General features: G+C 41.5%; 1 protein-coding gene across 1 annotated transcript in view; it reads left to right on the top strand.

The window, feature by feature from the left end:
* TNFRSF21 (TNF receptor superfamily member 21) overlaps positions 1-25,506 on the top strand; it is a 63,868-nt gene that overhangs the window by 5,573 nt on the left and 32,789 nt on the right. Inside the window, exons 2-3 of the mRNA XM_033101480.1 lie at positions 13,411-14,062; positions 15,851-16,345. Of these exons, the coding sequence (XP_032957371.1) occupies positions 13,411-14,062; positions 15,851-16,345 (1,147 nt within the window). The remainder of the gene's footprint in view (positions 1-13,410; positions 14,063-15,850; positions 16,346-25,506) is intronic.

The raw sequence follows: 25,506 nt of genomic DNA, 5'->3' as shown, positions 1-25,506 counted from the left end.
CTGGGCAGAGGTTATAACCCGGGAGGAACCTGGCAGATGTCTGCGCATGTGTGCTGGACTTGGGGCTGTACAGAGGTGGGGCTCACTTTTATTAAGCTGTTGATTCAAAGCAGTAGTGATCTCACTCTTCTTGCGGGGTGCTAAAGGTCACTAGGAACGGTTCACTCTCCCTGGATTTTGGCTATCTGGATTTTTTTTTTTTTTTTTTTTTTTTTTTTAACATGTCAGCATCCTGGCCCTGGAGATGATAGATGTTGGCAGTGGTGGGAAAGTTGCGCTCAGAAGGACCCCAGACAGGGTGGATTGTTAAGGCACTGAGCTAGAGCCCTATCTTCCCTTTAGAATATTTGAAAATCATGTGGAAGAATGTTCTAAACAAAAGCGGAGTGGGGACTTAGTAAGCTAAGTCATTGCAAGGCTCATTATCTGATATTCATGTAATTTCTGCCGCCAGAACTGCTTGGTGGCTCAGTCGCTTGGAACCGTTTGCAAATCTGTTTTGGTAGGAGGAACATGAGTTTAACGGATTTAGGAGAGAGGAGAGGAGTGAGTCCATGAGTCCTGGAATCGAATGAGAGCAGCCATGCTCAAAGAGGGGAGGGATATTAGTGGCTGTTAGTATTAATCTTTGATATTGATATTATGAGCTCCTGTTTACTGAGTACTTACCATTGATATTGTGTTGCAAACCTTTGACAAATGGACTCAGTAAATCTTACACGTCCAAGAGGAAGTAGCCTTAGCCCCATTTTGTGGATTAAGGACTGAGGCTCAAGAGAGGTGACGGTCAAGCAACTGGCAACTGCTAGAGAGAGGATTCGCATCCAGGCCACTGTGACTTCAGGCACGCTGCTTTTTGTGCCACGTGGTGCGTAGGGGACGTATAACCTTACCTTAGCAGAATTTGGTTTCCTGTTAAGGGAATGAGTTTACCCGAGAGTTGAACATTCTCTTTCCATCTGATGAGCACTTCTGCTCTATCATGGTACTTGGAAGTTTAGCCAAAACAGCTGCTTATAAATTAAGAGCAACCTGTGTGTGTGTGTGTGTGTGTGTGTGTGGATTGAAAGGGAGAGGGCGTGGAGTCATTGGCAAGCATTTTCCTATGGTGTGACTCTGACGGGCAATGGTGCCATGGTTAAGACGGAAAGATACTCTTGCAAATTGAAATGTTATAAATAGGGAATGGATACTTTGCTTTCCTGCTCCTTGGGTCATTTTGAAAAATATTTGCTTAGTGAGTAACAGTGTGACATGGGTTCTGCTTAGCAATGTAGTTTCACCTCACTTATCCTGAGAAATTGAGGACCTTTTAGGGTTTTCTTTGCTGCCAGTCTGATTATTTGTATAGGATTAGTGCATGGGTTGGCATCATCTGTTGTTAGTATTTCCTTTGTTAACTTTCATTTCAGGTCTCTTAGAAACTGGTTTAACTCCATGGCTGTGTGAGGTTTGTCACACTCCCTTCTACAACTCTCCTAAGCAAGCTTTTAAACATATCTCTTCATAGATTGTAGATACTATAGAAAGGCAAAGGGTGACAGGAAATTTAATCACTGGTTCAGGGCAAGAGGTTGGAATTCTGATCTCCCAAAGGAACTCTGAGACAATGCCATTATCTGATTTCATCCTTAGTATGGAAGGGTCAGCTTAATCAGGATTAAGAGAGGCAGAGGTGGGATGGTTGGGAAGGGGGAAAAAGATTCAAAAGCAAATGGTGACAGGTTCTCAGAATAACTCAATTGGTTATTATTCACTCCTTGCTCTTTTACTTCTAGAAGTCCAGGGCTTCTCTCGCCTCTTGGGTTTAAATCTTATGTTAAAAGTCTGGTCCAGGAAAAATACCAAATCATTCAAGGTTCGGGTGTGCTTCTTTCCTCATTTGGAATGCTCAGGGCTAATGTTGTTATTCCATTTCAACTTCTCAAAGACGACAGACAATGCACTATTCATCTTTGTGTTTTTGGCTCAATGCCATGACACATAGTAGTTAAGCAATAAATGATTGTTGAATGAATTCCAGAAGGATCTTGCCCTAAACTAACTGTTCACTCTAGACAAGTTAGAGGGCAGTTGGAGCTTGAGCTATATCTCACTACTGTGAGCTACAATTCAAGGGTATTTGAGTTATTAACAGAGAACAGTTTAGACATAAGCTAGTTGGCAGACTAGAAGAACCTAGTGGGCATGTGTCTTCCCAATTCATTTCATTTCTTTGACAGTGTACAAATATTTATATGTAGCTAAAACTCATGTGTGCACACTTGCTTGTATTCTTCTCTTTATGTAGCCATTTCTGTTACCTTACAGAGATATATTTCTATTTTTCATTTATATTGAATACATATTTATGGTGCATGTCTTAAATGTCAGGCATTGCTAGACATTGAGTATATGATAGTAAAAAGCTATTCATGGTTCCTCCTTTTTGAAGTTCATACTTTATCAGGGAAGACAGAAGGAGTGATGGGTAAGAAGGACAAGCTTTCTTAAAGAGTGGAGGGAAAAGTGTGCCAGTAAGAGGGAACAGCATGTAAACGGCCCAGAGGTAAGAAAGAACCTTCATGTTCACAGAATAGAAAAAGAAGGCCATGGTTGTTGGTGCGCAGTGAACAGGGGCAAAGGATGTGTGGATTGAGGTTGAAGAAGTAGTCAGAGGCCAGGTCATACAAGACCTTTAAAGATGTGAAAGTGTCAGGACATCACTCAGAGTACAGTGGGAAGAAGGATTATAAATACGGCTTCACTTAGATTTTTTTTGCAGATCACTGGTAGCTCTGTGAAGAATGGATTAGAGAGGGAAGTGTAGAAGCAGGAGGTCTGCTGGGATCTTTTGCTGTAGGCAGGGGAGAGATGATGGTTGCGGGGTGATTACCAGATAGATCTGAAAGATTCTGGAAAGTTGACTAGTGGTGAGATATGAGGGGACAGGTGGGGTGGAAGGAAATCGGACACCAAGGCTGACGCCCTGGTTCCTGAGTTGAATCTATGGTGATCTGATTACTTCGAAGGGGAATGCTAGGGGAGGAGTGGGTGGGATTGGGGAACCCAAAGTTTGGATGTGTATTAGTAAGTTTGAGGTACACATGGTGCATGTCAGCTCAAGCCTTTAGGCCTGCCATTTTTAATACCCTCCTCCTCCTCTCTGTTGAGCCATCCTACTGTTGTCGGACGCTTGGATTGCTTTTCCCCCACTGCAGGCAAGCAGCACTAATGAAGTTGTCTCTGTACAAACCAATTGCTCTTTTTCCTTTTGGATTGTTCCCAAAAGTGAGGTGTATTTGAGGTGCCTTCCCCAAAGATTTGAGGTCCCAGGAAATGAATGAACCATTTTTATGGCTCTTGCTGCATATTTCTAGATTGTCTACAGAAAGACAGTTCCTTTAGAGTGCCACCAGCAACCAGTAAATGTGCCTTCTATCCCACAAGCCTGCCAGCACTGGAACTCATCATTTTAATTTATTTATGCTGCTTTGCTGTAGAAACGTAAGCATCCTTGCCTGTGCAAATTCACATTCCAGTATTTGCTAGGGATGTCATCATTTTACCTTTGCAATTTCTCACGTCGCCCTCTGTCTCGCCAGTTGAGGGGAATTTGTTGTTAACCTCATTTTCATTGATTCTTTACATTTTCGGTTATAAGCTTTTATTAGCTGTGTACGGCACATACTTTTACATTCTACTTTTAATATTACTGTATTTAATAACACAAAAATTTAGATTAGTCTTAAGTCCAGTTTCTTTTTGTGTCTGAGAATATCTTCTTTGTTGTTGGTGCTAATTTTGTTTTTAATAGTCAGAAATCGATCTCTCTACAGATGGGCTACATAAACTATTGTGATGACTTTGAATTTTACAATTGATCTTTTTAATGTTGGGTTTGTTGACTTTTCTGGACTTTAGTGTCATGTTGGTGGTGAGAACTCGATCAGTGTGTTCTGCAGGATGTTGATACACCTTGCAGTGAGTAAAGGATTGTGTGGTCAAATAAGTTTGGGAAATGCTGGGTCCAATGAGGTCACCATTTTCTGCAGCCCTCTGGCAGGGCTTCTTGGAGCCATCAAGAGGCTCATATTAATTGTGCCTCTCCAAGAGAGGGCTGTAATCAGGAGCATTTCCTAAACTTTTAGACCAGGGATTGGTAAACTTTATCTGTAAAGAGCTACATAGTAAGTATTTTTGGCTTTGTGGGCCGAGTGGTCTCTGTGGAAACTGCTCAGTCTTTGTAGTACCTTGAAAGCAGCCCTAAGCCACACCTAAAAGAACGGCTGTGGCTTTGTGCCAATAAAACTTGATTTAGGGACACTGAACTTTGAATTTCAAATAATTTTCGTGTGTCACAAAAATATTGTCCTTCTTTTGATTCCCCCCCGCACCCAACTATTTAAAATGTAAAAACCATTCTTAGCTTTGTGCCATAAAAAAGCAGGCAGCTGGCCAGAGTTTGTTCACCCATATTGTAGACCCTAGAATCATTAACATCTTGTGGGACTAGATTAGGGAAACTCACTCTGTAAAGCGCTTACTTAAATTCTGCCCGTTTGTCTAAAGTATACTTCTTCATAGTAAATCCGCTCTCTGTTGTGTGTTCTCATTTGCTATGCACTAAGTTTATATTTTAAATCAGTTTTGAAATGCTCCCTTGTTTGTCTTTTACCCCATTGTTGTACGGTCTGAATTTTTTGTTTTGTAATACACTCCAAGTCTAGTAAGGGTATGTTTTCGGATTATGGCTTTTTAAAATCTGGAGTCTTTGACACATTTCTCAGGAAGTGGAAATTGGCATTTTAATTGGGGGAATTTTAAAAGATTCCCGAAGGAATGAAGCTAAAATATAGTAAAATGATAAGTAGGATGATAATTAAAATAACTAATATTTATGGAGCACTTAACTTGTGTCACACATGTCCTATCCGCTTTATCTGTATTAAAAATTAATTCTGAAACCCTCTTAGTAGAGTAGGTGTTACTATTATCTCCATTATACTAATGAGGAAACAGAGACACAGGGTTGAGTCCCTTGCCCAGCTCCCCCAGCTAGGACCTGGTAGAACTGTGTCTGCTCAGCATACTCCAGGCTAAAATATTTTGTTTATGCTTTCATGCTGGAGCTGTTGCACTGGCTGGTGTGGTTAGTTTTGCCTTGGTTTAATATAAGGATTCTATAAATTCTTAGTGAGCGTGGAAGAATATTTCCCCAAACCTTTACCACTGTCAGTTAATAAAATGGGTTCTCCATTTGGTTGAGGGTCTTCGCCTATAGAAAAGGTAATTGCAGTGGACGGAAGGAGATGAAGTTCTGTGGTCCAAGGACTGAATGCTGAGTGTATACACTCTTTTTCTGCATTGCAGGTTCCAGGGAAGAAAGACAGCATGTGGGTTAATTAAGTCTTGCCCTTTTTTCCCTTTTCCCGCCTGGTCTCCTAAGCTTGCCTCCTTCCAGTCCTATAGTCAGCACATTCTCGCTTTGGGGCATTCTCTATATTTGCAGCTTTAACAACAGTCCTCCTTTTGCCTGGCAACAGAACGACTTTTCTTTCTTTCTTCTTTCTCTTTTCTTTCTTTTCTTTCTTTTCTTTCTTTCTTTCTTTTTCTTTCTTTCTCTTCTTTTCTCTCTTTCTTTCTTCTTTTCTCTTTCTCCTTTTTCTGTCTTTCCTTCTCCTTTCCTTCCTTCCTTCCTTCTTCTTTCCTTCCTTTCCTTCCTTCCTTCCTTCCTTCCTCCTCCCTCCTTCCTCCTCCTTCCTCCTTCCTCCTTCCTTCCTTCCTTCCTTCTTCTTCCTCTCTCTCTCCCCCTCTCCCTCCCTCTCTCCCTCTCTCTCTTTCTTTCTTTTTTAAAATCAGAGAGGATAGTAGGAATTGCAAGAGCCGACCAAATTTATATAACATAACTGGGGACAGTTCTGTTTGTGCTTTGAGGATGCTTTACCTTTAGAGCTTTCCTCTTCATACATTCTTTTTCTCCCTTCAAACTTAGAGAATTCCCCGTAGTCAGTGCCTTGCTGTTACTAATTTAATGTGATGCTCAAAATAAAATGGTCAGAAATTCTGGAGGTGTCTAGCTTTGCCTGGCTTTTGCCTTTTGATCATGTGTTAGCATGTTTTATAGTCACCATCTCAGGAGTAACTTGGTTGCCTTGTCTTTGTTATACTATCCATAGTAACTGAGATTCCTCTTAAAATACTAGTTTTATGCAGCATTAAAATTTTTGTCCATATTAAACTCATAAACTCGGATGAGTCTTCCTTTTCATCCGTTATGAATAGACAAAAGTTTATCGCTACCTGGATTTTCAACATTTTTTATTAAAAAATGATTGGAATTTGGTAAGAAACAAGAATGACATAAATATATTTGTAAACTGCAAGAAATTTTTTTTTCCTCATTTGTTTAAAGGATGAGGTCATGGTATAAGAATTGTTAAAAGATAAATTGGCATCAATGTTCTGACATGTATTAGCACCCGGGTGCTTCTTATCTTCAGTCAGGCCCATCCCTGTGCCCTAAAGCAGAAGTGACACTAGTATGATGTGCGTCACCACAGTTTGTGCAGTGATCCTGGAAGCCCTTATAGCTGGCCATTTTAGAGCTACCTCTCTTCCTGCCTATGACATTTGTTTTGTCCTAGGTTTTACCTTTTAATCACTCAATAAATATTTATAGCGTTCTTACATCCTGTACAGTTTGGATGGTACGCTATTTGCTCATTTATCCGTTATTGTTGGTGAAAGAAGTGTCCTGAAGAAATGAAAATTTCCAAATAACTAAAGATTAAGCTAGGATGGAACATAGGTTCCTTCTGGAGAATAATTTCATTCTACTGCTTATAATTCTAAACACTGAGGTAGTGTTTGTTTGTTTTTTTTATAAAATGGAGGCGGGATGTTTTAAATTCTTCATTACATTTGCTTGTCATCTTAAGCACCATGCTGAGCATAATTCTTACAAGCCCGTTATGGTTCTGTTAAAACAGAATGATATCATCAGGGTCTTTGGAGGTGAAACAAATGATTTGCCCTTACACCAAAGCAGACCAGACGGCTATGTCTCTGAGTTATGGTGGCTATATGGTGGAGGCCTTTTGGTTTTCTCGCAGAAGTTGCTTTTATACCTGTGCTCATCTCCAACAATCTCATCTCCCACCACACTTTATTTTGCTGCTTCTAATTATTTACGGTCTGCAAATCCATTCATTCATTTAGTCCACAAACACTTCTCAGGTATACCTTGAATTGGGTGTTGTCCTTGAGTGCTTGGGTAGCCTCCGTATGGAAAAATAGACTCTATCCTTCCCCTCATGGAGCTTGTGGTCCACAGAGGAAGACACACTAAAGGGATAAATTTAGTGTGACTATAAAATTATGGTAGTGATATAGGAAAACCAAAAGGAATGAGGGGAGACAGTGAAACCCAATTTAAGCGAGGAAGAAAGGGGAGGGCAGGGCAGGGGTGGCATTTAGAGGATGTCCTGTCTGTGTGAAAGATTTTTGCATTTCATTCTAAGTCATGTGGAAAGCCGGAGAGAGTTTTAAGCAGGGATGCAAGTTATCAGATTTAGTGTGTGAGTGAGAGTGGGTGTCAGGAAAGAAAGCCAAGAACTTAATACCCACTGATGGACTCTAGAAGAGGCCTGAGGGTTCCTGTGAGTGAGCTCTTGATCCCTGCATTTTTTGATATTTCTTTTGACTGATCAGTGCAGGTATTAGCAGACTTTTATTTCCCAAAAGGGTCATATAGTAAATATTTTAAGTTTGCGGGCCATATCGTCTCTTTTGCAACAACTATCCAGCCCTGCCCTTGTCGCATGAAAGCAGCCATAGGTGATACCTAAATGAATGACTGGGTTCCAATAAAACTTATTTACAAGAACAAGTGGCACGCAGGATTTAGTTTGCTGACCTGTGGCTCAGAGGATGCTTTATTTATTTTGATGAGCTTCATTTGGAGGTGGTTGAGCAAGGGAGGAAGTGCAATCTGTGGGGTTGTCCCTAATCTTGAGCTGCTTATAATCATTATGTGAAGATAAACACATACACTTATGAGGCCATCAACAAACATTACAAGACAATATGTAATTAGGTACCAAAATGACGAACAGAAACAGGAAATGTGATGAAAGTTTGCTCATCTGCTTGGAATCTGGGTATCTAGGAAATGTTGTAAAGGCTTCATGGCGAAGGTGGAACTTGACAACCGCAGTAAAACCAGGTCCAGCTGATCTTAAGGCAGAGGCTGGACAAGAACACGTCTTGTGTTTTCTAAATCTTTGCCCAGGTATTCGTCTTTCTTCTTTAGGTCTGTTCCTCCCACAGGTAGAAAATACATATACAGTCTTAATGTTCATACTATATTGTATTAATACTATGTCATATTAGTAGGGAAGAAGAGGAGTGAGAGGTTCCAAGTTATGGGTTGTATGGAGACTTCTTTTGTCCTTGAAGAAAGCTGTCTCAAAAGAGTGAGAGCAGCATGGTTGTTCCTGTCATTTGGGATGAGAAAGAAAGAAAAGAGAAACTGGGTCTGGGAGTGGGAAGGGGAGGAGGGGAATCTGGGATATAGAAAAATGCATGCATACCCTGACATACGAACAAGCAGGCAACCTGCATGTCCTCAGAAGGAAGTGTCTAAATTAAGGCACATCCGTACAGTTGAAAAGAACTTGACTATTATAAAGAATGAAGTAGTCTCTGTGTTTTGACATGAAAAGAGTTCAGTGGTGCAGTATTAGAAGATGAACAAAATAAAATCACAGGACAGTATGTATGGCCGGTCCACATTAGATATGGAAAACGAAATCAAACCCAAAGCAACGGAAACAGTCAACTTACAGTATGTATGTATGCGTTATGTGTAAATGCTCAGAAAAGGGTCTGGAAAGCTGTGCATCAAAATGAGTTGCTCTGAGGATGGGTGGATTGGATCAGACACCTAAACCATTTCATTCTATTTTGTAATTGTTAGAGTTATTACAAGCATGTTTTTTTTTTTGTTATTAAAAATAATAATGAGAAAAGAACAATATTCAAACAAAAAGTGCTACGTTGGCAAAGAGGTGGGAGGCGGGAGGGGCTTTGACAGTGGAATGGGGCCGTCTCCAAAGTGTTTCTCAGAATCAGAGAAGATTCAAGCCAAAGGGGTCAGGCCTCGGTTCAGTGGGTCCAAAAGTTGGTTGGGCATCAGAGTTGCTTGGAAAGCTTAAAAACAACAACAAAACAAAACAAATTCCTGGCCCCACCGCAGACCCACAGGATCTCAGGCGATGGGACTGAAGATGTGAATGTTTTCAAAAGCTTCCCAGGTAATTTTGATGCTGTGCTTGAGGCCTGAGGCTTTGGGGGAACCTCTGATTTAATTTTTCCGCCTCTACAAATGAGAGAGTTAAGGCTCTTAATCAGGTAGAACTCAGCCTCGGGTGTTGTGGCTCCTGTTCTCTTGCACTTTTCGATGACTGTGTCTCCTGAGTCAGGTATTTTCCCGAACAGTAGCTTCTAAGTATCAGCTAAATTTGTGTTTACATTTTATAGGGAACATTATTAAATACTGTTTTTGAACATGGTCCCCTCCTCCCTACTACCCATTGCTTCACCCCCAGAGTCATCTTTGGGAATAATTTTTACATTGTTTTAATTTTCTTAGAAACCAGAGGGTTGCCACCAGGCTAGTGGAAAAAGCTCTCGTTTTAGATCACGAGTCTTCAATTGACTAAATGGCCTTAAGAAAATAACATGTCTCAGGTGCCACCTGTGTCTCTGTTAAGGGACAGGGACATTGCCACCTTTTCCTCTTAGCAGGGTTTCATTGAGGACGCAGAGCCCAGGGAACAACAGTTCCTCCAGCTTTGTAGCTCAGATGGGTTTAGCCGTTAACTTTAGAATTGAAGGAGCTCTTAGACAGGTCCCACTAGCACAGTGACTTTCAAACTTTATTTAGGAGTAAACCTTCCTCCTAATGAATTCTTATGTGGAAACCCCCTTAGTCAACTGGTGAATCAGCTGCTCTGTTTGAAGCAGAGATGGCGAGCTTGGATCCCTACCTCCTGTCCCTGCCCGTGAACCTGAGGTACACCCTCCCAGCCCTTGGAACAGTCCTGAAAACTTTGTTTTGTCTTGTGGTCTCTTGAGTCTGGTTTGAAAACCATTGACGTCTTCCTACTTTTCCTTCCATAGGTAATCATTCCCCAAATCCAGCTGATCTGACCTCATATCTGTTGCTTTCTCCACGTTCTTTGGCCTCCACTCTAGTCCAGGTCACCCCCAATTCTACCTTGGCTTTCGTCGTCTAATGGGTTTTCTCATCTGCTCTCCCCCACACCACTTTCACCTTCCACTCTCAGCCAGACAACTTTTTTTATTCACAAATGTGATTATATGCCCCTATCCCCAATCTCCAATGTAAACAAAGTGACTTATCATCGTGTTTTGGGTTAGGATCAAATTGCGGAGCTTCTCCACATTTAACTATGGCCTGTGCTGTACCTTGAGGGGTAGCGCTACATACGCTTTCTAATTCCTGAGCTGACTAACATCCCTTCAGCTTCAGACTTTTGTTCTGGGGCTCCTTCTGCCTAATCCCCCTCCATTCCCCTGCCCAGAGTTAAGTTCTCCTCCATCATTCAGAAGTACCCCAAGACACAGCTCTAACATTCCTGAGCTAGGAAGTGCTGCCAAAACCCCCTCTCACAGGACTCTGTTTCTCTTTCTCAGCAGTCACCTCAATCCTAATTAAGTAATTACTAATGTAATTAGTTGTTTCTGTCTGCCCTGCTTTAAAAGGTATACTCTGCGAGGGTTGGAATAGAGGTTGCAAGCTTCTGTCATCAGTGTGTACAGGGCCTTGTACACACATAGTAGGTCTTCAGTAAATATTCAATGCATTCGTACTGTCTAGCTTTTGCACAAATCTCACGTCTGGTGGTCAGCCTCGGTGAGACTGCTGAGGCACCGTTGTGTGTTAGCTCTGTTTCTAGGAGCTGGAATCGCCTCCTGTAGCATGAGGTAATTTAATGGTCCAGTTTTAGAGGCACATTGTCTTAAATGGGTTACCTAGTATGGTGCAGTTTAAAGAGCCCCTGAGCCTTGCTTTAATTAGAAACTTGATCAGTTATTCTAAATGGACAAAGAACTGAAAAATCCACTTAATGAATGGAGCAATGTGTGGGTTCGATGAGGTTTGGAGGTGGGTTTTGTGTCCTGCGAGGGGGACTTCTGGTAATTCAGTAATCGGAGGGGACAAATGCAGAACCTACGTAGTAGCATCCCTGATTTAGATTTAGAAGTGTACCCTGGGGAAATACTTGAAGCTATAGGAAGCCAATCCCCAACCTGACACCCAGACTCACACACCGTGCACTCCTTCTGCAGAGCCACCCCCTGGGTGTGTAGCTGGCTGACGGCCCAGCCTCCCCGCACAGGTAGGGGACCAAACTCAAATCCCACAGCACATCAGCGATGTTCTTCCCTGACCACCGCTCTTTGGCCAGATTGTCCATTCTGTTCTCGGTTTTCAGTTAGTTTGCACAAGTGTAATAACCTGCCATTTGGGTTATTTATACATCTTTCAAGCTTCCAGAACACTACAGCTATCCAAGACTGCTTTTGCTTTTAGAAACTAGACACGCCCGAACTTGGAGAAGTACAGAGCAGAGCCTCTTTTGCAACCTTTTGGGTTGGGTCCTTAGCGTCGGGGAGATTGGGACAAGGCTTGTCTTCGTGTACTTGCCAAATGGCACTGGGGCTCCCCAAGACGGTAATGAGTTGTCTTTCCTCAATCTGATGCATCTGCTGTGCCGAGAAGACGATGGCTGGGGCTGATTTTGCAAAGACAAGGAGCCCCAAGTGAAAAGAGAAGTTATTACAGGATTTGTTATTATCAAGCAGGTTCATTTTCTTCAGAGTCTAAGATGAAGTTAAGGTTCTTACCAAGAAAATCAACCACTATCCTGCTTTAAAAAATCTCAGATTAAAGAAAAGATGAATATTCTCATAAACTGAAAATTTGTTTTCAGTATTGTCATTTAACTGGAGGCAGCTCTGGGACCGGGTAAAGGACTTCAAGAGTGATACTTTTGGTTCAAATAGTTAAATTTGAATCTTGGCCATGGTCAATACAGCACGGACCTAAGGGTGCTAAGGAGACAGGAACTCTGATCAGTTTGAAAAAATTCTCTTTTTATTCTCAGTTACTGGTACAGGGGCAAATTTCGAAGGAATTTACCCTATTGGGTAGCTGCTAGTTGAGGCAGCCATTATTTTCTTGGCACATAACCTTTCTCCATTTTGTAGAATACAGTGAAAACTTTCTTGTTGGAACCTCTCCATCTTCATTAATGCAGAAAAGCTCTCCTTTAATATTCATTCTTACCTCCTCCCTGCCGCATGCTGAGAAAGACCTCAGGAGTTAGTACCACAAATACAATTTCCCTTTCCCCAAGTTTTCCTTCTGGAAGCTAGTATAAAATTCTGTCTAGCTGGGTGAAGTTTCTGTTCTATAAATTAAATTTAAACGTCTGTTGAGTCCTTGCTGAGACCAGCTTTGTGCTTAGGCTCCTAGGTGGCTATAGGTCCGTGCTGTATTGACCATGGCCTTCAAAGGCTGAACAAATAGGCTATGCATCTAAAAGCATCAACTCTGTTGTTTAAGGCACATTAAGATTGCCAAAGGTCTACTTCTGTTTTGCAAAAAACCCAAAAGAAACCGAAAAATACCGGGGGTGCCAAAAAATGTATATACATGACTTGTATTCATCTTTTGTTACCGGTATATATTGAGAATTACAATTTCAATACAGTTTTTTTCCTTTCTTAAAAATGTGTATACATTTTTTGGGCACCCTCTTTATAGCTTTGCAAAGATGAAACATTTGAGAAAACCATGCCATGTGTATCAGTTAACACCAACCAGGTAGTCTGGTGCTATGGAAGTAGCAGCTTGAATATACTACTTCTCAGTTGCTTTGTCCTGGTATCAAGAAATGGTAACTTAACATTTGGGTCATGGAAAGAAAGACAGCTATTCAGCAAGTTAGTTTCTTCTTGCATTCGGATGTTTGACTTCTATATAGCATTTTTAATATGAGCTATAGAGTGCTTCCGTATTGATGTTTTCAGTTGATTTTTGTAATCAATTGAGAGGTATTGTCAGCTTTTACAGATGGAAGAAAAAGAAGCTGAGGCAAAGGTCAGTCAAGGAAACCAAAGTTTCACCGCTAGTAGGTCAGGCCCTGGGAGGGAATCGGAGTCTTTGTTTCTCTCTTTCTATTGTATCGCAGCCTAGTCTTAGGAAGATACAGTACTGGTCAGATCTCTGCTAGGAAGGATGGTGGTGGTGGTAGAGTGTTCCATCTTTTCTTCTCTGCTGTTCTTACATAACGTCTTTGTTTTTGTTCCTTCCCCATTCCCTTTTATTTCTTTCAGCTTGGATTCCTTAGCACCACCTCTGCTCAGCCAGAACAGAAGGCCCCAAATCTCATCGGCAAATATCACCACGTCGACCGTGCCACCGGCCAGGTGCTAACCTGTGACAAGTGTCCGGCAGGAACCTATGTGTCTGAGCACTGTACCAACACAACCCTGCGTGTCTGCAGCAGGTGTCCGGTGGGGACTTTTACCAGGCATGAGAATGGCATAGAGAAATGCCATGACTGTAGTCAGCCATGCCCACGACTAATGGTTGAGAAATTACCTTGTGCTGCCTTGACTGACCGAGAATGCACTTGCCCACGTGGCATGTTCCAGTCTAATGGTACCTGTGTCCCCCACACGGTGTGTCCTGTGGGTTGGGGTGTGCGGAAGAAAGGGTCGGAGAATGAGGACGTGCGGTGTAAGCAGTGTGCTCGGGGGACCTTCTCTGATGTGCCTTCTAGTGTGATGAAATGCAAAGCATACACAGACTGTCTGAGTCAGAACCTGGTGGTGATCAAGCCAGGGACCAAGGAGGCAGACAACGTCTGTGGCACACCCCCGTCCTTCTCCAGTACAACCCCATCTTCCTCTGGCACAACCATCTTTTCACGCCCCGAGCACATGGAATCACATGAAGTCCCTTCCTCAACTTATGTTCCCAAAGGTAACTTAAGCTCCTGAGTTATTTATTTGAGGCAGGCTTTGAGCCCAGTGAAGATACCAACAGGGAGTTTGTACCAAGGATGTTTCCTCCATTTTGTTTCAGTCACCCCTTGATGAAAGGGCCTGTATTTTGTAGCTAATTAAATCTGGCTTCTTTGGACGTTTTAGAAATCTTTAGACTAGAAATCTTTAGAAGTTTTTCAGTTAGGGGCATCAGATATCTAAAAACTAGGTCACATCAAGCTAGAAAATAAGAACAGAGTGAAACAAGGACAGTGTGTGGCCTTACATAAGTCACTGAACTTCTTCTGGCCTAGGTTTCAAACTTGTCCAATAAATGAATGATTTAGATGTTTAAGGTCCCTTCCAGATTTAAAGTTGTGCGACGTGGAGTTGATCCTGGGTAGAAAGCCAGAAGGTCAGAAGGAGGAAGAAGGACAGCAAATACCATGATATCTGGAAGGAAAGGATGAATGAATATTGGACCCAAGGTGGGGCAAAGAAGGAGAAAGAAAGTTAGAAGCTTCAGGACAGGCAAATTTGTATCACATTGAAGGTAACGAGCATTCACATCTGGAAAATAATAACTTTATTTTTTTCAAATGATTTTAACTTGATGCCCTTCATCAGGTATCTCAGTTTTCCTCAGAATTCATATTGAACCTCAGGCAGAATATAAGATTTAGTGTTTATTTTCAAGTCCTTCTTTGTTTGAATTTAACTTTCATGAGATGACAGCCAACTTGAGTTGTGCTTTCTAGCATAATTTCAAATGTGATCACATATGACCATAATAATCCTATAATGAGGGCCTTCTTACAATCGCCCTTTTGAAATGAGGAAACAGGCTGAGAGAGCTCAAATGATCTGACCAGGTTTTCTCTGGGGTAGGGCTGATACAGGTGGGGTCCTATCTCTTGGGACTCAAAATCTCTGGCTCTCACACTTGTTAATGAAGACAACTTGTGGAAACTTTTTGAAAGAAATCCACTAAACTGCCAGCCCAAATCTTATCTATCTCTTAATTGAAGATCCTAAGAAAGTTCTGTCCTGTCTTATTTTATTCACTGACCTGTCTCACCAGACAGTTCATTGGTCAAACTTGAATTTGAGTCTGAGCTCTTTTCTTTATCTTAGTCATATTCTCAATTTTACCATTGCATCATGAAATATGCAATGTCAAAAGGTGGAAATGGAGGAATAAAGGAATTAATGGACAAAGGAATTAAATTTAAACTAGTTCTCTGAATAGTCAGAACAATTAAGAGTTGGCTAAAGCTCTGAACATACATGTGTTTGCTCCGTATGTGAAGCACAGGAGAAGCTGCTGTGGAGTTCAGATGCTGGATCCCTGAGAATGCTCTTGGTTTGGGCACAAGGAAGTGAATGAGTTTAGTTGCTAAGCTTAGTTTTTTGTGGGTTTTTTTTTTTTTTTAAGTATGTTTTTCCAGGACCCGTCAGCTCCAAGTCAAGTAATTGTCTTCAATCTAGTTGTGGAGGGCTCAGCTCACACTGACCCATGCGGGGATTGAACCAGCTACCCTGGTGTTACGAGCATCGCGCTCTAACCAACTGAGCCAATCGGCCACCCCTAAGCTTAGTTTTTACCTTCCACATAAAGGTGTTTTTCAGGTCTTTATGAAAATGTGCAATATAATTTATTCTTAAGCTCCAAAGGTCATCTCTTCTTTAATTATCTGGCCTGGTTTGGAGGTGACCAGGAAAAGGAGGGAATATGTAGATCCCCAAATATAGAAAAGCTCTTCCCCCTCCTTACTCTTTTTTCTAGGCATGAACTCAACAGAATCCAACTCTTCTGCCTCTGTTAGACCAAAGGTACCAAGTGGCATCCAGGAAGGGACAGTCCCTGACAACACAAGCTCAGCAAGGTGGGAGGAAGGTGTGAACAAGACCCTCCCAAACCTCCAGGTAGTCAACCACCAGCAAGGCTCCCACCACAGACACATCCTGAAGCTGCTGCCGTCCATGGAGGCCACGGGGGGTGAGAAGACCAGCACGCCCATCAGAGGCATCAAGAGGGGCCATCTCAGACAGAACCTACACAAGCATTTTGACATCAACGAGCATCTGCCCTGGATGATTGTGCTTTTCCTGCTGCTGGTGCTCGTCGTGATAGTGGTGTGCAGTATCCGGAAAAGCTCCAGGACTCTAAAAAAGGGGCCCCGGCAGGATCCCAGTGCCATTGTGGAAAAGGCAGGCCTGAAGAAATCCATTACCCCAACCCAGAACCGGGAGAAGTGGATCTATTACTGCAATGGCCACGGTAAGCTTTCTTTTCTCCTTGCTTACAGAACCCCCGCCTCTCCTTCCCTAGTCCCTGTTGTCTGAAGGAGTGGGAAATGCAAAGTTCCTTGAATCTCTTTTGTATACCGAGTGCTATTTGATCTGGCTGTGTCATGAAAAACGAAGTGGTCAGCATTTGATGTACTACCTTCAGAGAGGATGACCACTCTGCCCTTTTCTCCCCTGGCACATTTAAAGGAGAATGTTTCAGAATGAGACCTGAGAGGGACCTTTAGGGACTTGGTTCAACCATGTCATTTGATAAGCGAGGAGATCAAGTTCAGAGGTTTGGCTGCATCCTTGACCCAGGCTACTTGTTTGTTCAGGACAGATGGGACTGACTCCCTGTCTCCTGACTGATGGGGCCCTCACTGTTACATTACAAGGCCACTAAAAAATAGAGGGGGGAAGAACAACTTGTCTTAAGCTTGCTGTTTTGCACCTGAGCCTTGTTTTAGATTCCTATCGTATCTTTCGAAAGAAAGGTATGCACCTTTCTTTCCCCTCCTTATATTTTTAGGATCCAATTTCTATCAGGAGAATAGGAAAGTCCTTTAGACATGCAAAGCTTAATGTGTTGGTGATCATTTGAGGCTGGGCCCTACATGTTCAACATATAGGAGTCAGTGTGTGTTGATGCAAGCTGGAATATTTGTTTTTCCTCTTTTGAAGGCAAAAAATAGTTTACAGAAGTTGTCCCTGCAGCTGTTTCATCTGAAGATGGCAGTTTTTAGACTGTGGCAGTAACTTCCCTTTCTTTAAATCCTGAATGAGATTTCACACTGAAATTTTGATAATTCTGTTCAAGTGCCTTCTTTCCCCTTAAAGATAAAGGTGTTAGGTTAGGTTTCTAAAGAAGTAGTTTGGCCTTTTGTATTGAGTCTTAAAAATGTTTACTCTCTTTGGCCCAGCAATTCTATTTTGGTGAGTCTATTGCAAAAAGGTATAAACCTGAACTACTAAAAAACAATAAAGATTGAAGCACAAAGATCTTAAACTTTTAACTCAGCATTATGTATAATAAAGTTGGAAACAATCAAAGAGATAGCTTTAAGGAAATGACTAAGTAAGTTATGGCCTATCTGTAATAATGTAGTATGAACTATTTTGTTGACACTGAAGACTTTTTTTTTGTTTTGTTTTTTTTGACTGATGACATAGGAAAATGTTTAAACTATGTTAAAGAAAAAAACAACCCAGACTACACACTTCATATACTATAATCCCAGTTCTCTTAAAACTTTGAAATAAAGACTAGAAGAAAATATGCCAAAATAACAATGATGTTTCTTCAAGTTTGGTGGGGTTTATGTGTGGGGTATTTTTGTTTTGTTTTTTGTTTTTTCTTTGGTTTTCTTTCCTTTCCCCAAATTTTCTGAAATAAGTACATGCTACTTTTATAATCAGAAATTTAGAGAAAGCGAAGAAACAACAGCAGCTCATTTTGCTTCCCTTTGCTAATTTGTGTGAGTGATCAAACCAAGTGGAAATCAGACTGAGGTGAACAAACATCCTATGGCGATAGAGCCTGCCAGACTTGAATCAGATCACATCTTGCTGGCAACCCAGCTAGGGAAGGAAGGCTTCAATTCTCCCCTCCTTTTTAAGAAAACAATTTTTTTACTTGGACATAATTTCAAACTTATGGAAAAATTCCAAGAATACTACAAATACTTGTATACCTGTGCCCAGACTGGCCTGTTGTTAACATTTTGCCTTTTCTTTTTCCCTTTTTGCTTTCTTATGTGCTCTCTTATATAAAAATAGGTTTTATAAATTATAAAATATGTATAATATATAATAGTTTATATAATATTATATAATGTGACATTATATAATATATACTATATATATTGTGTATATATATCCATAAAATACTTTTTTCTGAACCATTTCCTAGCCCTGTATGCCTAGATATTTCAGTGTGCATTTACTAACAATAAAGATATTCTCTTTTAAAAAACATAGTATAGTTTGAGACCTCAATAAATTTAGCATGGATACAATATTTTAATTTAGTGTCTGTATTCCAGTGGTCTCAGTTGACCCAGTAAGGGCCTTCATAGATAGTGTACTTTTTTCCTCTGGTAGAGGATGTGGTCTAGGATTCGGTATTTCATTAAACTGCCCTTTAAGTAGCTAGTCAGAACACTTGTTCTGATATTTTTAATTAGTAGAAAATTAGTAGAGAACATCCTGCTAGATTAAGTAAATATTTAAAACTCTCATTAGTCACATAATCAAAGAAGTGACTCCATTCCGTTAGCAGTTCCATTTATGGATTAGATTATAGTCAGCTATATTTCTAAACTTTCTTTTGCAGTGTAGTTTTCAGAATTCTTGAGAACAGTGGCCTTACACATTCTTATGATCATGGTAACATTTTAAACTACTATGGTTGTATTCTTAAAATAATGTCTAATTTTGTAAAAACAATGCAAGTGCCAAATCAAGCAAAGCCTGACCATACTTTCTGTGAAAGCAGTACTTCAGCAATATGCTTTTCCAACTAAATGACAATACAGTGGTTCCCCCTTATTTGTTTCAGTTACCGCGGTCAATCGTGGTCTGAAAATATTAAATAGAACATTCCAGAAGTAAACAATTCAGAAGTTCCAAGTTGCTCACCATTCTGAGTTGCGTGATTAAATCTCACACTGTTTTGCTCCATCTGGCCGAGGACGTGACTCATCCCTTTGTCCACCATCTCTACGCTATAGACGCTACCTGCTCTTTAGTCACTTGATAGTTGCCTTGGCCATCAGATTGACTGTCATACTATTGCAGTGCTTGTGTTCAAGTCACCCTTATTTTACTTAATAATGGCCCCGAAGCGCAAGAGTAGTGATGCTGGCAATTCGGAGGTGCCAAAGAGAAGGAGTGCTTCCTTTAAGTGAAAAGGTGAAAGTTCTCAACGTGATAAGGAAAGAAAAAAAATCATATGCTGAGGTTGCTAAGACCTACAGCAAGAACAAATCTTCTATCCATGAAATGGTGAAGAAGGGAAAAGAAATTTGTGCTAATTTGCTGAGAGAGAGAGAGAGAGAGAGAGACCACTTTCACATAACTTTTATTACAGTATATTATCATAATTGTTCTATTTTATTATTGTTGGTAATCTCTTGTGCCTAATTTATAAATTAAACTTGATCATAAGTATGTGTGCATAGGAGAAAACACAGTAATTATACATAGGATTCATTACTATCTGCAATTTCAAGCATCCAGTGGGAGGTGTTGGACTGCATCCCCTGTGGAGAAGGGGACTACTGCAGTCTCATTCTGGCTTAACTAGCTTTTCCAATGGTTTAACCTTTCCCCCCAGGGTTTTACTTTGGGATGTTTATATTTAAGGTATTTTTCTAAAGGAGATCTATCTATTCTTTCCAAATTGCTGTTCTCAAAGGTTCAACCAAGTAAAATCCCATTACAGAGCAAGGTTCTGTTTAAAAACCAGTTGCTCAGAGAGGCCTCTGGAAACAATATCTTGTTGATCTGATTGCAGTGAGGTCTGGGCAGCAGATAATCCTGTATATAAATAAGATCTTTTCTGGCCCTTGTCCATTTGACACTGGGTTGATCATGAGGAGGAAGGTGGGGATAAAATCGGTTGGCGCTCTGTGTTCTCTGTACCAGGTCACGGGCGACTTCACTTAGGCCTGCCCACCTTAAGCAGACATGCCGTACTCTTGAGTGCCATGTGGACCCTCAGCACTCTGAAGCTAGACCTCTGGTTCCCGTCTTTCTCGCCAACAAGAACCTTTTTATTTGGCTCCCCTCATCCCTCTCTGCCTACCATGGATTTGGGATTTTTAGAGTTGAACTCCACAAAACTGCAATCCTACTTTCATGGAATCCTAGTGTTGGAAACACAAGATGGGTCCGTATGTGGCTAGGAGGGTGGAAGACTGAGGGTGCTATGGTATTTGCTTCCTTTTCTGAAGCGAATTTTACATTTGGTAGATTGGGACTGAAGTGTGGTTTCTTGCACTGTGTCTATGTCAGCGACAGGCATTGGAAGTCCCTTCAAAAGTTTCATACACACAAATCTTTTTGAGAGTTTATTACTGGACCCAAATATCATAAAGATGTAAGTCGATTGTTAATGTTCAGTTAATGTTTTTGTCATTTAAATAAAACTATTTCTTTTTGTAGTAGACGCCCAACATTAAGGGGTAAGTGGGGGGGTCCAAAATGTTCCATTTCATTTAAAATTAAGATTAATGCAGGTTTGCATTAATTGGCAGGTTACACGGAAAAGAATATATTTTGTCTGATCTGTTTGGTCACATAAGGCACAAAAGTAAAGATAGTGAAACTTAGTCCATACACAACTGGCTATACGTTGCCCTGAGAAAGTCTCAAGTTATCTCAAAACAGTCGGTTCAGTCACTTCCTTATAACTACAGAAGAGACAGAACTGTAGTGCAGGCCCAGTTTGAGAATGGGGATGGCTGAGAATAGAACCAACTGCTGTTCTGTTATTGCCTTTTCTAACATGGGTCATTCCCGTTGACCTTTCCTTCCTTTCTCCCTCTTCTCCCCTCTTCCTTACCGACTTCTCTCTCTCTTCTTCCCACCCCCTCTCCTTATTCACCCTTCTTTCCATTTGCAAAAACTATAAAGTTGGGTCCCCAGCAACCTGTTGCCCTAGGGGTCTGAGGAGAAGTTTGAAAAGCAGGTAAGGAGGGGAAATTGCCCTGAAACTACTTGTGGAGGAGGTTCTGCAAGGTGATAAAGGGAGTAAGATGCGGGCAGTATATATCTCTTCAATCATATTTCCTTTTTCTTTCAGACGTAAGACTATCAAGGAAAAAAAGGGTGAGACACAAAGGAATTGGATTTATCTTGTTTAAACTGGCTTAGTTCCTAATTAGCCCATTCTTAGTCCTGTACCTTAGGGAGAAGGTAAGCATTTGATCGGGATAGCAATCCATTCTGGTTACTTAAAGTACATGATATATAAAGACAGCGTCTCCTTTAAATTGACTGCAAAAGGGATTGTGAAAGAGCTGGTGCACTGTTTTTCAAGCAGACTGTTTTGTACCTGCAGCAGCAAAAGGGCAGAGGTCTTACTCATTCTATAGAACTAGATTCTAAGATTCGATTTCTTAACATTCCTTTAGCTCTTACTGTCTTTCACCTTTTCATAGTTTCTGTGTACATGGGTTGTCTTCCCCCCTTGCCTGGAAATTCTTAGAGAGCAGACACTGGGTCCTATTGTGTGTCTCCCATGCCTGGCCAATAGCACAGGGCTCAAGGAGGGGTGGTCCAGAGCTTAGCTGGCTTACATGGTAGTCACGTGAAGTAGTAAATTTAAAACTAAAATTAACTAAAGTTAAAAATCCAGTTCCTCAGTTGCACCAGCCACAGCTTCAGTGCTCAATAGCCACGCGTTGCTTGAGGTACCATATTGGACAGGACAGACATAGACCATTTCCATCAAACAGTGTGCATTGCACAGCGCTGGTGTAGATCACCGTGACTTACCCACTTGTCCTTTTCAAGGTCAGATTGTTTTCAAGTCATTGAACTATGGGATTTGTTCCTTTTAATTGACAATAACATGTGGTGTTAGGGATTTAAACATAAGAGATTTTAAGGTGGGTTCCTTAAACTGAATTGCCATATACTAAAGAAGAAGTATCGTTTGAGGCTAAAGGGGGTGTCCATGACAGCAGTGCTTTGAAATATGCAAAAACTGGCTACAAGGAGATTGCTGGTATCCCTCCATCTGATTTGCTCCTTTAAAGTGGAACACTTTGGCCCTGAACACTGGACAGTAGGGTCATGGGAAGAGAGAAACCCACTAATTCTCAGGCCAAGGCACCTTTGTAAATGCTTAGCATTTGTGTTTAACCAGAATGGAAATGGATTTGCCTTGCGGGTTGCCTTAATCAGAGAAGCTTGTGGGAGTCATGTGACTGGGTCAAAGGTGGGAGGGAGGGAAAGAGGGAGGCAGTGGAAGCAAGAATTTTGGGGAGGAAAGCAGCATCATAGATTAGAAATTACATCCATAAAACTGGGTCCTAAAATTCTAGATATTCCATTTCCTCATTATTTCAGTGAAGAACTTTTACTTCTCTGGGCCTCTGTTTATAAGGTTAGAAAAAAATGTTATAAAATGTAGTTAAGGGCAAAGACGCGAAGGCCTGGTTTCATTTACTAGCTGTGTGATCGAGGGCAAGTTAATTCACCAGTCTGTGCCTCCTTTGCCTTATGTATAAAATGGGAATACTAATAGCATGTAGTTCGTTGTGAGAACTAGATAAGTAACCGTGCCCAGTGCTTAGTACATTGCTGGCCACGTGACCAGTGGTCCATAGCTGCTAGCAGTGATGGGATGACGAAGACGGTGGTAGAGAGGATGCATCATCATCGTCATGTCCTCCAGTGTCATCATCACCTCCATTCTCTCTGCTCATCTCTGGGTTTGTTTCCGGAGTCAGTCACAGAAATACTGACTATGAACAAGGCAAAAATAGTCTCCTTTAAAATACACGCAACTATACCTACGTAGTGTCAAAACTGCCACCTTAAAAGAGCATATTAGAAACACGGGTCTGCCTCCATATCTAATGATTAATTATTAGCTTAATTAATCTCCTTTTGTAGGCAGTGCCCTCTCAAATGGGCACAAAGCCTCCGAAAATCAAATAAGTCTTTATTGGCTTTATATATGGATATGGATTGATCCTCTCCCAAATAATAGTTTCTCTAAACTCTCTGTGCCGGGGGTCAGCCAACTAGGAAATACTGGGCTTTGAGGGTTGTACAGTCTGTATTACAACCATTCAACTCTGCTTTTGTAGTAGGAAAACAGCCGTAAACTACACGTAAACTACATGGGCATGGCTGTGTTCCAATAAAACTTTATTTGCAGAAATAGGTGGCTTGTCCTGTGGGTCACAGTTTACCAGTCCTTGAGCTATACCATAGATTTGTCATCTTTTAGTAGCTTCTTTCTTGCCTCCTGGTGACTTGCACAACTTAGATAAGCAGTCTGGTTTTTCTTAGAGACTTGAATTCTAGCAACTGTTGCTAACCTTTTAGTGTAGTAACTGTTTCCCAGTCTGCTGAAGGGACAAGTAACAAAGCAGGATCTTCAGATATATGTGGGAGGTAGGAAAAGCTGACAGTTATCCTTGTATTTTCCTTTAAATGATTGCACAGCTCCTCCGTCTTCTTGTCATAGATATCTGCTTTTACCAAGAGAGCTCAATTTTACCTTGTAGCTGTACCTGCCATGAACTTGCTACAACTTGTCTCTTAGCCTGGAGCCGCAGAGAAGGAGAGGGTAGCTTGGGTACCAGTCTCTCCTCTTATCTTTCATGTATTTGCTCAAGCAACTGATAAAGTTTGAATGGAGAGAGGGGTCACGAGTCGTAGACAGATGCATCTATCTTTAGACTCCAGCTCCACCCCTGCTTTCCTTATATAGAAACTGAGAGGATTAATTGAGTTACATCAAATATCTTCTTAGTTCAGTACCCATACACAGAGTGCTACTTGAGGACAGTTGGAAGAAGGAAGAGACGCAGGATCTGCTACACAGGATAAGGATATCTGAAATTCAGTCCTTTGAAGACGTATGAGATGACTGAGTGGTGGGTGGCATGGGCTCATGCCTCAAAGGTTAGATTGCAGTTCAAAGGGGAAGCTGCAGGCAGCAGAGATAACATGGGGTGAGAAATTTTGAAGTCCAGACCTGGTTTTGCTACTAAAAGGCTGGATGATCCTGGGCATAGCACTTTCTGTCTTTGAATCTCAGCTTGGTTTGTAAAATGAGGAGACTTGAACCCATCACAGGAAGGTCACCAGAGTTTGATCAAGGTGACTATTTTGCCATAACAATTTGAGTACACCTGCTGTCACACTGATGTCTGTCAAGGAAACACTGCGCTGATGGGTCTGCCGTGGGCTGTGGAGTGGAGTCCAGTGTGCTGCTAGTCACAGATAAGAGGTCAAGCTTCATTTCAAACTTATACCAAAGACGGGCTGTGTGCTCACTGCAGCTCGCAAGAGCTTTCCCTCACGCTTATAATAAAGTCGGGGCAGCAAACAATGTCCACTTCAATCAGGATACACGGTTGGGGAGGACCAAGAGAAGGTGCAATAACTCTGCATGCTTTTAGGGAGAACGTGAGACATTTTTATAGTGTAGTTGAGATTGAGCAGTTATTACAGAACTCAGGTTCTGAATGTTTCAGTTCCTTCAAGTGTGTCACCTTGTTTGCAAAGGAGTTGCAAATGGCTCTCATCCATTTCTGAAGTTTTATGCTGAGGGAGACCTTGGTCTCCTCAGGTGGGCCAGGGAACCCCAACCACAAACAAAACTCCTGAGAACCGTTTGCTTCGGTCACAAGGTGGGGCATCCCTAGTAAGTGCTTCCTGTGCTTTGGAGAAGTCGCTCAGCTTTTGTCCTGGCTGACAAGTGGCCAGCAGCTCACATCCTAGAGCAGCTTGTGGGATACACATGTGCTGGGAGTCCACCCCTTCCCTTCTAGCTAAGGATTAATAAATAGGGTTAGGCTTTCGCTACACTGAAACCCTCTTTAACTTTCATAGATTCTTCTCTTGGCTCATCAGTGTGAACACTGCTCTTCCCAGTAAAGGATTTCTTAAATTACATATTTGCCTCAGATCCATACTTTTGTACTTCCTTGGGACTCTCTGCTTAAACTTTTAGAAGATAATGCTTGAGGACGGGGAAAACGTCACTCACATAAGGTTGACAGTTTGGGGTAATAGAAACCGTTAACTTCACTTCCAGACAGGCAATGTCCAAATCGCCTGCAGGGGACAGGCCACGGGCCCTGCCGGGCACTACAGTGGTCCAGGCAAAGCTCTTGTCCACAGGTTTTGTCTTTAGCTATACAACCATGAATTTCTTCAGGGAAAAATGGTCTGACAGACATTAGAGTAGAGAAGGATTATTCTCTTGTCTTCGTTCCATATTTCTCTCTATTCTGCTTTTTGCTGTTTGATCTCCTGTTTGAGAGGTGTTGTCTAGATGTTGAATTATTTTCCTTAAGAGAAACGCAAAGGTCAATCTGCCTGATTCTGCATTAGCTGTGCTTTGGCTAAAGAAGGGGAATAGAGTATATGAGGTAGACATGTCCTGTGTACACTGTGCTATTC

This window comes from Rhinolophus ferrumequinum, chromosome 3 (genome assembly GCF_004115265.2).
Source record: "Rhinolophus ferrumequinum isolate MPI-CBG mRhiFer1 chromosome 3, mRhiFer1_v1.p, whole genome shotgun sequence".
In the NCBI taxonomy this organism is placed as follows: Eukaryota; Metazoa; Chordata; class Mammalia; order Chiroptera; family Rhinolophidae; genus Rhinolophus; species Rhinolophus ferrumequinum.
Note: the sequence above shows the minus strand (reverse complement) of the source record. Positions and strands in the feature narration are given on the sequence as shown.